The sequence below is a fragment of the Eulemur rufifrons genome, chromosome 8 (genome assembly GCF_041146395.1).
Source record: "Eulemur rufifrons isolate Redbay chromosome 8, OSU_ERuf_1, whole genome shotgun sequence".
NCBI lineage: Eukaryota > Metazoa > Chordata > Mammalia > Primates > Lemuridae > Eulemur > Eulemur rufifrons.
Genome location: NC_090990.1, coordinates 106,469,663 through 106,484,020, shown reverse-complemented (window position 1 = coordinate 106,484,020; position 14,358 = coordinate 106,469,663). Strand labels below are relative to the sequence as shown.

At 40.6% G+C, this 14,358-nt stretch overlaps 1 protein-coding gene across 2 annotated transcripts in view; it reads left to right on the top strand.

Moving 5' to 3' along the window:
• The first annotated feature begins 220 nt into the window (after positions 1–220).
• Positions 221–14,358, top strand: part of NOTCH2 (notch receptor 2) — a 152,783-nt gene continuing 138,645 nt past the window's right edge. The window contains exon 1 of one of the 2 annotated variants that reach the window (XM_069480746.1): positions 221–543. In XM_069480746.1, coding sequence (XP_069336847.1) covers positions 471–543 — 73 coding nt within the window. In that variant the 5' untranslated portion in view covers positions 221–470. The remainder of the gene's footprint in view (positions 544–14,358) is intronic. The other variant, XM_069480747.1, reaches the window with a different exon arrangement.

Below are 14,358 nucleotides of genomic sequence, written 5' to 3'. Positions count from 1 at the left end.
GGGTACGGCCCAGCTCGCTGCTGCAGCGCCGAGCTCGGCGCGCCGGCCCGAGGCGGGTCGGGGAGGGGGCGTCTGCCGACTTGTAGTGGATCCCTCCGCGCGGAGCTCGGCCGGCGCTTCTTCCTGCGGGAAACCCCTGGGTGCCCAAGGCGGCGCGGCCGCGGCGACAGAGGGGCGGGACTTGCGGTGGGAGGAGGCGGCCGAGGCGGAAGGACACACGAGGCTGCTTGGCTGCACACCCGAGAAAGTTTCAGCCAAGCTTCGGGCGGCGGCTGAGGCGGCGGCCGAGGAGCGACGGACTCGGGGTGCGGGGCGTCGAGGCACTTAAGCCTGGGCTTTGGGCGGTTGCGCCAGGCTGTGAGCCGCAGAAGCAGGAGGAGGGGAGGACAAAGTGGGGCTCCTCTGTCGGGACCCCCTCCCCATGTGGATCTGCCTAGGCGGCGGCGGCGGAGGAGGAGGCGACCGAGAAGATGCCCGCCCTGCGCCCCGCTCCGCTGTGGGCGCTGCTTGCTCTCTGGCTGTGCCGCGTGGCCCCCGCGCGTGGTGAGTATCGGGCTGTCTCCCGCGCCCCCCGCCCCCGCCTGGCCGGCCACCTGGGGCGACCATTCCCCCTTCCGTCCCTCTCTGCGCGCGAGGGCCGGCTCGGCCGCCGGCGCGGAGTGCGGCCACTAAGTTCCCGAAAGTCTGGACGTCGTCGGGGCCCCGCTCGTGGCCGGCCCCTCCCCCGCGCTCCCCGCCGCCTCTGCGCCCCGCGGCCCCCCACACGCCTTTGGCCGGAGTGTCAGAATCTCCCTTTTCCGAGGACTTGAGTTCGGGAGTTGGGCAGTGTTGCCTTCAGCTTCGGCGTCTCGGGCCGAGGGGAGCAGCCCGCGCGGACCGTCGCCGGCCGGGATGGGCTGAGCGAAGGAATGCTAGACCCCAGCGTGGAGCGCGCGGGGCAGGGCCTCGCAGCCCAGCCGCCGGCACCTCCACGGCCGGACTTGGCTTTGCCCAAGGGAGGCACGCACAGTCTGTGTGTGGGGGTCTGGTCTGGATGGGGACAGGGTTTTGCGGCTCGCCTGGGTTTGACACTCCGACCGGACCGACGGTCTGGATGAGGCGGGTGTGGTGCTGGTGTCTCTGAAAGGTGGAGGCACGAGCGGCAGGGAAACTGGTGTGGCCGCACGCTGAGGCACATGATTTAAAAATCTCAACCGCTGTTATTCTTTCCGAGGCGCGGAGCTCTGGTGCTGTTGCAGTGTGTGTCCAGACTCAGGAATGTGGTGTGACGATCACCAACTCCTCCAACCTGGCAGCAGCGTTTGCTGCTCTTTTGGCATGGCTGGGGGTGGGGCAGGGGCGGGTGAGGAAAAGTTGGATACGTTAATTCAAAGCGCTTCCTTAGAAAGCCTCTTTATGGTTGGATATTTCCAACAGTCTTTCAGAGCACGGTTGGAACAAGGAAAGGAAATCGAATCGAATCATGCCTTACCCATCCCACCCACAGTTTTAGATTCTGAATTTCTTCAGACTGTTTAGTAGGAAGAGGTTGGGCTTTGGAGCCCTGCTCTGCAATCCTGGCTTCAAATCTCTGCTGTATTAACTCACCAATAAAATGGGAATGAAATTACTCAGCTAATAGGATTAATTTAAAAACGCATGTTAAACCTATGGCACTCAAAAGGTGTTCAGAAAGTCCTTTCAGGGCAGGGACTGTGTTTTATTCTTTATGAAATCTACGCTTCCAATGGGATGATGCTTTGTGCATGTTTGTTGAACTGAAAGGAGCCCTTTTTTTTCCTGGGCCTAATCTGAAGAAAGATTTTGCCTTTACCAAAAAACTAGTACATGAACTACATCTCTTTTCAGAGGAAAGGTTAAGAAGATGATGAGCTTCAGAAAAATATGGTCTTTGTTCATTGTTAATAGGCAGTTGATATGCCAATCACAGATGTGTAAAAAGAGAACAAAGTTGTTTATCACCTGAAAACAGTACTGGGTTGTTCAGCACCAACTGGATACTTCTTGGAAAGTTCAAATTTCATACATCTCTAGGTGTAAGAATTTCAGAAGTGGAATAGGAGGCTTTGTGATGATGAAACAAAATTGTTGTTTCTGAAACAGTTAATAAAGAGTGTATAATGGTATTTTTGCCTTTCCTTTTTCTTTGAGTGAAAACTTTACTGTAAGTGTAGATTTAAGACACAGAGGAGTCTGGTCAATGAGAGAGTTCTGAGGGTTACAATCCTTGCTCTACCATTAACTTGTAGTAAATAACTTAATTTTTATGATCTGGAGTCTCCTCACCTGTGAAATAGGACAAAAGGAATAACCTACTTTAGAGAGTTGTAAGAAATATTAAATATGATTGTAAAGTGATTTGCAAAATTAAGTGTTAAATGATAAGACTGATGTCAGAAGTGGGATTACCCTGCCACATAGGGCTTGTTTTACCCTAGTACCTCAGTGCATAAAACTATGAGTTACTGCTGTTAGTAGCTAGCTTTTAAGTAGTAAAGTTGAGTGTTAGGTTGGCTCAAAGAATAGGATTTAGATATTTTGATTTTTAGACAGGTGTTCTTTAGATGCTAAACTACTGCAACAGAAGAGATTAAAAAGTCTGTTTCTTGGTACAGATCTTAAGTCTTCTCAGAGTCTAGCAGTGAAGGCTTCTTGAATCCTCCTAATTTATTATTGTGTTTTGCCAGGGTACCAATTATAACACCCTTTCAAACTTTTGAGTGTTCCTGTGTTTGGCTTGTGGCCAGTTGTTAATTTAAACATCACTGAGTCCTAAGGCAAGGAGCTGTCAGCCCATCTGTCTGATTGTCTAAACAGCTATCCAGGACCACCCCTTGCTCCTTGTTTTCTTTTGCTTTGCAATGGGAAGTGACTCCCTGATTTTTTTTGCTGCCTGCTAGATAATTTCTCAGTTGAATTCTTCTCTTCCTTTTAAAAAAAATCACAAAGAACAATTGTTTTTTTCTTTTATATTGAGATGAAATTTACCCTAAAACTATTTTCCCCTTTTCTTTCTTCTTCTTTCTGTATTATTGTTACTCCTTTTCTTGGGTGGAGTGGAGGAGAGTGATTACTTCTACTCTCTCTCATTTTTCCCTATGTTTGGATTTTTAAGATATTTACCCACATCTCCTTGGCATCTCTTTGTCCCATTCCCACTCTGCTGCTTCTCCTGTAGGCTTCTGTGGCATAGAGGAGCAACTTTTGGTTCACCTGGATTATAGTTGCTGACTTCAGGACCTTTAGAGAATGTTTAAATTCAGTGGGATATGCTTGGATGCTTCAGAGCAGCCTTATAATACATTTTAAAAATATCACACCCACAGAAATTCTATTTTGCCCACAAAATTTGCATTGATCTAGTTCCCACTCTCTGATGCCATTCCTAGTGATCCTGCTCTCTGCCCCTTCCATTGTAGTAGAACACAGCTCTGTCCTGGCTGCTTCAAAATTAGCTGGGGTGATTCTTGGACTCGAAACCCAGGGATTCTGATACAGCAGGTCTGAGAGTCCATATTTTTCCAAGGTTTATAGGTGATTCTGACATAGTAACATAGGTGGAACACACTGATTAAATTTTTTGCCTTTAGGTGTATATACGGGGTCTTTCCTTCTAAATTTCAATAACTTCTATAATGAAACTAACCTTAGCCATTCCAATATTTAATGATTCTAACTCTCAAGGAGTTTTAAAGTTGCTAACATAAAAGCTATGGAATATAATGTCATTTCTTTTGTTCATCTGGATACAATGAGTCTCCATTATCTCTTTAAGGGGCCTCATATATTTGAATGATATTATAAATTCCCCTCCCCTTTTCTTCTATTGTCTCTTTTTCCTTAGGCATTATTCATATATGTCATTTTTGGAACCTTTATTTGTCTGTAATGATTTTAGAGAAAAACATTCCAAGGCATGATTTGAATGATAATATAATAAGAGATTTTCGGCCAGGTGTGGTGGCTCACACCTGTAATTCTAATCTTTGGGAGGCTGAGGCGGAAGGATTGCTTGAGGCCAGGAGTTCAAGACCAGTCTGAGCAAGAGTGAGACTCTGTCTCTACAAAAAAATAGAAAAATTAGCCAGGTGTGGTGATGTGAGCCTGTAGTCCCAGCTACTCAGGAAGCTGAGGCAAGAGGATTGCTTGAGCCCAGGAGTTTGAGGTTGCAGTGAGCTACAATGATGCCACTCCGGTGTGGGGTGGGGGTGGGGGGAGGTGGGGAACAGAGTAAGACCCAGTCTCAAAAAAATAAAAAAGATTTTTACATCATCTTTATATTGTGTTTACACTCCATATTTAAGTGTTTCCTTTCTTGAGATCTCTATCTGAATGCCAAAACTTGAAATATTCATTTTCCTTCCACCTTTTCCTAATTATCCTTCTCCTGTCTTGTTCCTTTTCTCAGTAAATGACTTGAAACCAAAAGGTTTTCTTTTCTTCTACTTTTCTTTCTTCCTCAGTCTCCTATATGTGTAGTATTTTATAGAGATAACTGGAAGAGGAGCCAGAAGGCCAGAATTCTCCTCCAGGTCTGTGACTAATTGGTTTTGTGACCTTGTAGGAGAGGCACTGTTTTGGTCCTCCCCTTTCTCATGTACTTTGTCTATGGTCACAGAACCAGTGAGAGTTGAGACTAGAATTTCTCTCTTCTGGTCCTCAGTCCAGTGCCTCACCCCTCTCCACACTGCTTCCGTCTCATGTACAAATGAGCTTATGTACACAAAACACAAAACACCTATGACATCCTCAAGTACTTGTTAATGTGTACATGAGGAAAAGAATTGTATCTTTTAATTTATGTGTTTAATGCTCATACCCCTACCCCTGTACTTGGCATGGTGCCTTGACATCTAATAGGCACTCAATAAATATTTATTCAATTGAACAATTACTTTTAGTCATTTTCTTGTTCTGGAGTACTATGGTACTCCCAGATGTTTTTGAAATAGTGTTTGCAAGAATTGTTTCTTGCCTTACATTTGGGGAAAAACCAAATTTTTCCCATCCCCAGAAATTTTATTTAAACTTGCCATTTTGAATTTCTTTGTGTGTGGGTTTCTTTTTTCTTTTTTTTTTTTCTGATCACTTCTGCAATTTATAAAGGTCACTGTGACTTTGGAATCTAACTTCAAAGGTGCTGGCATCCACCCCCTGCCTCTCACTCAAATTTGCTCTACTGCTTCCTGTATTACTATATTACTAGGCCAGCAATTTCTATTATTGTGTTTACAGTTGCCACATCTTATTGTAATTTTGTCATTTTGGGGACTAGTCATTTTTGGAATACTGTTTTTAAAGTTAGAGTTAACTAAATTTATGTTTGTTTTGATGAACTTTTTTGACGTTTTTCATCTCTGGCTGGATATTGCAAACTTACACTGAGAGAATATGTACATTTAGTAAAGTATATTTGTTTTTTTCCCCACCAAGACAGTTCCCCAAACATCCTACCAACAAAAACTAAAGGCAAGAGATGATAAATAAATATCTGAGAGAATCCCATAGTGTGTGAGCCGACTCTGCCATAAGATTTTGCTCCTTGAGGGCAGAGACTATGCTACACACATCCCTTCTCTGTGCTACAGAACTTGTCTGGAATATGCCCAACATTCAGAGTCAACTAAGTAGCAGGTCTTGGTCATAGTACCTGTGACTCTTGCTTTGCCACTTTTGGGACATTCTGTAGGAGAGGCTGATGATGAGTCTGGGTGTGTCTCTATGCCCTTTATTCCTTTGAAGAGATAGGATCAGTTGAAAGCTGTCCACACCTACAGACTTGTATGCTATCCCTTTTTAATAATTAAGGAGTGGCTGAAATTTTTCTCTTTGTTGTCTTATGCATTGGCAGGCACTTTAAAGTTCGTCTAGTCCTTCTATCCACCCCATGCTGAATCTGATCCTTTTACAATGTCTCCTGGTCAAGAGATAGCATACCTTCTCTCTACTTGAACACCTTTTGTGGTAGATAGCTCCCTGCCTCCAGAGACAATTTATTCCATCTTTGGCCAGCTCTAATTCTTAGAAAGATCTTATATTCAGCTGTAATCTACTTCCTTATGACTTATACCCATTAAGATCTTCTCAGGAATTTGTCTCACAGAGCACTGTGTGGGTGACAGGGATCCAAAAGGGGTGCTTATATGTACCCGCTACTGAATGGACACTCAACCCTCCATTTAAGGAGTGAAATCCAGTGAGGAGCATGAAGACGATCCCTGTGGTATGATTGCTTGGGTGAACCATCTTAGCCTTGCATGTTTCATACCTCCCTGCCCGGGTGGACGCTGGTGGGAGGAAAGAATTTGTGGAGCAGTATTTCCCTTACCTCTCTTATGATAAGAATACCTTCATGTTCTGGAGACTCTGATTCAGTGGGTCTAGAATTGTGTCTGGGAATTTGTATATTTAAGAAATAGCCAGGTGATTCTTATATTAAGGAAGTTTTAGAATCACTGTAGAGTGAATCTGGGGAAGGTCAAGGTTTTTTTGTTGTTGTTGTTTTGGTTTGGTTTTTTGTTTGTTTGTCCTTTGACAGTGCTAGAGTTGAGTTACTTTAATTGGGTCCTGTGATCATTTTTATCCCCTTGAAAGTGCCTGCTTCTTGCTGAATGCCTAACTTACTATAGAAAAGGAAGTGGCTCTTGTATAAGGACAGTAAAGTTGTTTGTTTTGTCTCTCTCTCTCTTTTTTTTTTTTTTATCTGCTAACTGTCCTATGTTGTAGGATTTCTATTTATGTCATGGATGACTTTGGTGGAAGCCTCTTTATCTCTCCATCAGAATGTTTCCTGAGATGCTAGAATGCATAGGAGTTCACAGCCTTTTTGGTGCCCACTAAAGAATTATGTCTTCAGTCCTTGTGAATGATGCTTCCGTTGAGGATGTCTGTTTATTAACTCATGAACACATATCTGGTGTCAGGAATTTCCCTCAGATGTGTTACTATGAAGAGATAAAAGGTCACTCATTTCAGGCAGTCTTGCTTTTGGGGTGTCTAGGCTGCTGCGGCAAATGGAATAAGGAAGGGAGAATAAAGGAGGAATCTGGGGCCTCTTGAGCAAAACAGAGCAGTCTGCAAGAAGGGACCCAGGATCGCTCCTCTTACAAAGACATCTGATGTCCTTGCGAGGGGAAGGAAGTGGCTTCAGATCTGAAAGGATATGCTCATGGGCTTGGGACAGCACAGGCTGTGCAATACTCACTGGTGGTGGGAGGAGGCTTGCTATAGATCTGCTTTTTTCTCTCCTTTTTTTGAGGAGAATATTAGCTCTTTGGCAGAAAATACATTGTGGCCTTAAAAAGAAGAGTAAAGCCAAGAAAGGGGATGATAAGAACCACAGCTTGGAGTGAGAAAAGCAAAGAAATTTTTGTATTAATTAATTTATATATAAATATGTATTATACATTTATACATATATAAATTATATATAAATGTATTATACATCTATACATATATAAATTATATATAAATATGTATTATACATTTCTGTATAATTCTCTGGTAGGATGCCTAGCTCTTGGCTCTAAGATTTATTATTTTTGTACCTCTGCTGTCTTAATGGTGTATTGGGGAGTACTATGGTATGTTGTCACACTTAATTTGTGTGTTTCCCTTGGCATCATGTGGTAGCAAGTACAGGGTAGTCTGCTCTTCTAGATGTGTGGGAATCATTGACCAAGTGGAAGATATGGTCCTGCCCCCAAGGAGCTGACATCATTGTGGAGCCAAGACAGATGAGCACACAGACTGTATTATGAAATATAGTCATTTAGTCATTTATCTACAGTCTGTGAAAGCAGTTTCCTGCAGTCAGGGTGACTGAGAGCTGTAGGGTATAGGGGAGTAAACTTCAGGTCCTGATACCACCGGGGCACAGCGACCGCCAGCTCACCCTTGCTGGGTTTGTCTGCTGTTGTGAGCTGTCTGCCATTTTCTGCTTTCTTTGTTGTAATTTAGAAGTATCAAAACTTGAATTGGGGAAAAGACAAAGACCCCTTTGTCTAGTGGGGGTGTAAATACAAATTTGGCACATGTTGTGGTGTCTATTATGTTTATTATTGAGTTTGTGGCAAGAGAGACAGCTGTGTTCTTAGTCCTGGATGCCAAGCTTGATCTAGGACAAGTTAAGGTGGAAATATCTTCTTTGGAAGATTCAGTTCTCAGTGGCAATAGCTGAAGGAACTTCTTGTCACAGCCAGGCAAAGACTGAAGTGTGGTGTGGCCATGCCCAGCGTTGCAGCCTCAGGTGACATTGATTAATCATACTAACATCTCCCTCACCCTTTTGTACTTGTCTTGGCAAAACCCTGTTCTACTAGCTCCTCAAACATTTGGGCTTTGCTAGTTATGTATGATTGAACAAGTTCTTGGGGGTTCATTTTGCTGTTCCTTGCCCCTCTTGAACTTCAGGCCAGCTACCTTGGTCCAGCTGTGGTACCCTTGGTCTTCAGGCCAGGCAGTGAGGGGCCTGGGTCTCTCTTCCCATTGTAGACTGAAGCACCTTTCCCTGGAGGCCTGCCTAGGGCAGTTTCTGGTCTCCAAGTCAGTTCCTTTTGCAGGATATCGGCAGCTGGGCAGGGCAGTAATTCTGGCTTCTTTGAATACATCAGCCAAACATCGTGCCAAGCTGGACTCATTATGCGCAAAGACAGGTTGGATATGGGTGTTGCAGAACCTGTTTCTGGGTTAAGAGTAGCTCCCTCACCCTTCTATATGTTTATTCATATGAAGAGAATGTGTGTGTATTTTGTGAGGTAAGGAAAACATGATGGTAATATTATGATTGGAGTCAGATATTGTCTCCTTAATAATATGTTGCTTTTAACAAACAGCGTTCCTTTAAAATGCAATTTTGCTTGCTGAATAAGGTGTTATACAAGAAGCTGTGGTTATATTCTAAAGTAAACTGCCTTGTTCAGAAGAAGCAGGTGCATTTTTAAATTGTTGTTTGCTTCATTTTTATTCTTATTCTTTGTGTGTGTAAGAAGATTCTGAAAGGGTTTTAAGCCTTGAACATTTTCAATGGTCTATTTTAACTGGTACCTAGCAGGGAGAGATTGCTCTGTTGGTATATTTTTCTGACATTCAAATAAGAATAATTGAATGCTGTCTGCTTACTCTATTTTGTTGGGTTTCTAAATATGAGTAGTCACAAAACTAGACAGTGCTAATGTGTTAACTTTTATAAATGGTTAATGTGGTAAGCTCTGCAAAGGCACTTTTGCTTATTCTCTGCTCTCACGTGCTTTTGTTCAGAAAGTGTTTTGACTTAATTGAAGTTTGAGGGCATGTATATTTTGATTATTACTTTTTATTATGTTTTCCTTTGTTGTGAACATGACTTTATTTGCTAGATCTTCTTTAATAAGAAACATTAAGGACATTTACTTTATGTTGTCATTTAAAGCACTTTCTCATGTTCATGAGGATTTTTAGGGAAAAGACCATATCGCTAAAGATTTGAATCATGCAAATCTTTGACATTATGTTACTATTTAAAGTAACTATATATATATATATAGTGGCTCCTGTAACATATACTTTCTAAGAGATGTAAACAAAATTGCTGTAACTAAAAACAAACATTGTAACAGTTTAAGGTAGGTTTACATAGCAACAGAATTATTTCTTATATTTCCACACAATTAACTTATATTTATACTTTGTTGATTTTCTCTGGCACCTTTACAAGATTTTTTTTTTTTTTTGGTAATAAAAAGTAGTTATATTTAAAAGTAGTTAAGGATATTTGAAAAATCTAGAAAAGTATAAGAAAAATATTCACAATCATGCCACTGTTAATATTTTAGTATACATTTTTGGTATTTTTTCCCTTAGTTTTTGATTGATATATATCAATTTTCTGTTCTTTCTTTAATTATTATAAATATTTTTCATGTTTTCAATCATTTCTTATAAATTTAATTTTAATGGTTAAATGGTATTCTAATTAATAGGTTTACTATATTTTGACCACTCTCCATTCGTTGCATATTTGGTTGGTTCTAGCTCTCTTTTTTCTTATAGAAATGGCATTGATCATCTTTATACAAAAGAAATTCCTCTCTTTAGGATTTTGCCAATAAGCTAGATTTCCAGAAGAGAAATTACTATATCAAAGAGAGTGATGTTTAAAAATCAGGGAATAGAATTTTTTAAAAAAATTTTTATTTCAGGATATTATGAGGGTACAAACATTTTGGTTACATTTTATGTCTTTGCCTCACCCAAGTGAGGATTAGAGGGATGCCCTTCCCCTCTACAGTGCTCACCGAGTTCATTAGTTGTGAGGAAATAGGATTTTTAAAAAACAGGAAAACATAAGAGAAAATTAAGATCTTCAGTAATCCCATCATCTCTAACCAAAACTCATGATTAACATTTCAATGGATTACAGACAGTTTTTTTCCTGTGTCTATTATTGTAATTGGGATTTAAAAATACATACAGTTTTATTATCTGCTTTTCGCCACTTAAAATATTATGAACATTTCCCCACATATATAAATATTCTTTAAGAATATGTTTTAATGGCTTCATACTGTTCTAGCTTAAGGATCCACTATGTTTCATCTAAATTGAAATCCATTTTTAGTTTGCAATTTTCATAATTGTAAATAATCATGTAATGAACATTCTTATTTATAAATCTTGGTAGGAATATTTATTTCCTAACATAAACACTCAGAAGTCAAATTATTGTATTAAAGGGTATGTACCTCTCATATGGATTTTGATTCATACTGTCAAATTCCTTTCCATATGGTTTGATCAAGTTATACTTTCATTAGCAGAATATGAGACCGTCAATGTTTCCAACCATCGTCAACACTAGGTTTTATTTTTAAAACTCTTTACTATTTGATAAGTGATAAATGCTACTTCATCTTAATTTGCCTCTCTGATTACAGCGATGTTGAATGTTTTTTCATATCCTCAGTGACCATTTGTATTGCCTTTTCTTTCTGCTTATTTATTTTGGTAAATTTTATCTTTTACTCATCGTAATATTCACTTTTTTGGTTACTGATTTGAAAGCTCTTTAACTATTAACGGTATTGGTACTTTGTCTATCTTAAATATGTCACAATATGTATAGCAGTAATTAGCAGTACATAATATCAAAGTGCTGTCAACATTGGTATAAAAATTGTTCATTTGATAGGTTAATTATTTTTATCTTTTGATTTCTAATGAGCTTGGTCAATTTTCAATGTATTTGTAAACTGGTAGTTTCTGTAGCTACTTTAAAGTTCTAATCTGACTGTGTCATAAACCAACATACTGTCAGTTGTTATGTGCCCAGGAAATGTACATTTACTTTAATACTTTAAAAAAAAGATGTTGGAGGAAAACAGTATATTCTGGAGCCAAATATGTAATTTTGGGTGGGTGAGGGGTAATCTGCTACTGTCCTGTCTTCCTTAAGCATTTAACACCCCTGAAAGGCAGGACTAATGCTGTGTCCACTATGCACTGCTAATTTTGACACTTTTGACTTCATTGATTAGCCTGTACAGTGGTCTAGCCAGTCAGTTTGGACAGACAACAGGATGACTAAGGTTCCCGCCTCCTCCCCTCACCAAATTGATTAGTTGTAGGACAGAACTGACTGAAGCAACCTGTTGTTTTGGCACCCTCTGGACACCACCTGTTTCTTCCATTCCTCCTCCCTCCAGCCTCTGACTGCCCCAGTGCTGTGCTGTGTGCACAGTGGGTAGGAGATCAATGTTGTTGCTGAAGAATGTTGCAATAAAGAAGAATAGATTGCTTTTTTCTAAGCTTGTGTGTTTTTAAGGCACCCCACTGCTTTTGGCATTCAGTGCTCCAGCTGAACTGCTCTATGCTGAAGCCCTGCAGGTCTCAAGCGTTTGTTTCGGAGTAATTTCAGGCAATATGAATGCTTTCTTAAGTATCATTGGAATTTACTGGGCTGGTTGTTTGCCAGCTATTACCATATTTAGCATGAGGAGACCTGGGGAATGAGGACATTTCTGACCAACCAAAGAAAGAAACCTCTCTGAAGGATTGCAACTGTTTTTATGAGGTAGTTTAGAGAATGCCAGTTAGACTGAGACTTGAGTTTGTGTCCACTGGTCTTTGTTTCTGGGACCTCGTCACAAAATTAATTTAAGAATGGGAGAAGAGATTTGATAGTGAAGTTCTTTCTTACCCTAACGTCTAATACTCTTTCTGGGAGGAATTAAGAGAATTATTATGCCCAGATTGTGCACTGAGAGGATTAACCAGCAGGTGAAGCTGCTGATTAAAAACATAGGTTGATGAGTATTATTCTCATCTATCTCCATTAAGGCTTATTAGAAATTTCTGCTTTGTCCTGGTCTCAATTTATTTTGGCTCATCCCTGTCTCCACCCTACTTTTGGAACCTTTAGCCTTCCCTCTATGGCTTAACATTTCTCTGCCTCAGTTTTTCCATTTTAAAGATGAAGATAGTATTTGGAAGGACCGGTAAATACAATTAACATAAAAATTATTTTTATAGAATAAAACAACCCCCAACATTTATATGGCAATTTATAGTTTACAAAATATTCTTACACAATTGCTTCCTTTAATCCTCACCTCACAGAACTTTGCTGGAAACTGAGCCTCAGAGGAGTTAGGTGGCCTGTATAACATTGTTTACACCTAGATAATAAGTGACAGAGCTGGGACTTAATTAAACTTGTGGTTTGATTTTTTAAAACATTAGCTTTTTTCTTTTTTAAAAAAAATTTGTTGAATTTTTACTATGTGTCCATCATTCTGCTGGGAGCTTTACATATATTTCTTCATTTAATTTACATGGCCATCCTTTGGGGTAGACAGTATTTATCTCTATTACAGATAAGAACTTTGGAGCAAGTCATATGGTTAGTGAGAGATGAAGCCAGGATGCAAACCCCTGTCTGGCTCCAGAGCCTCTGCAGTCAATCATGGTGGTTCACGTACATTCATGTAGTTACACTTCACAACAATCCTATGAGATAGGGGATAGGTAAATGGGGAAACTGAGGCTTGTAACATGCTCAGGATAATGCAGTTAGAAAGTGGCTTAGTTGAGATTCATAGCTACATCTGTCTTTATCCATAACCCTCACTCATTCTAGTACACTGCGGTACATGTTTTTATGATGAGTATAACGGAATATTAATTCAAGAAACTACCTTATTGACTGATGCATTGATGGCCCTTGCCTTCTCTGAGTTGATTTCCATTACCAGGACAAGCAAATAGAATTTGGAGGGAGAAGAGCTGAATTCCCATTAAGGATGAGCCTTTAAGCTAAATGGCCATAGCGATGAACTTTTCATGAAGCTGCTCCCAAGAGCAGTGGTGCAACTCCTGTGGGCTCTGCTTGGAGACATTCCTGTTTGTATTTATGGAGACTTCTTTTTAAGAGAGAGATGTCAGCTTTTGGGGGGTAGGGGGAGAAAGTGGGTATACTTACAAGTCTGGCTCGAAACTTACCAGCCCTGTATCTTTGGGCAAGTTTCTTAAGCACTCTGTTCCTCAATTTCATTATTATTATTATTTTTTTTTTTTTTTTTTGAGACAGTCTCACTCTGTTGCCTGGGCTAGAGTGCTGTGGCGTCAGCCTAGCTCACAGCAACCTCAAACTCCTGGGCTCAGGTGATCCTCCTGCCTCTGCCTCCCAAGTAGCTGGGACTACAGGCATGCGCCACCATGCCCGGCTAATTTTTTCTATATATTTTTGGTTGTTCAGCTAATTGCTTTCTATTTTTTTTAGTAGAGATAGGGTCTCACTCTTGCTCATGCTGGTCTAGAACTCCTGAGCTCAAATGATCCGCCCGCCTCAGCCTTCCAGAGTGCTAGGATTACAGGCGTGAGCTACTGCGCCCGGCCTCAGTATTTTTAAAATAAGGATAGCAGTATTTAATTGTTGGGGTTGTTATGAAGATTAAATAAGCTAATATTAGATTCATTAGAGAATGCCTGGCAAATAGTAAGAGTGTGGTAAATATTAATAATATTATAGTTATCGTTGGTGGTATTATTTTATGTTGTCCTATGGACTGGAATTTTGTTACATTCAGTTTTTTAAATCAAAAGTGAATGAGTGACTGGGAACTTTGGTGAGGAGCTTGCCAAGTAGGAGCTTCTCAACCTTTGCAACATGTGGATTGTTCACTGGTTTTATGTGATCTAATAAATATTTAAGAATTTTGTATTTGAGTCTCTTTCCTTAATTGGTTACACTTCCAATTTGTCTACAGGCATATCTCATTTTACTACACTTCGCAGATACGTTTTTTTTTTACATATTGAAGGTTTGTGGCAATCCTGTGTTGAGCAAGTGTATCAGCACCATTTTCCCAGTAGCACGTGCTC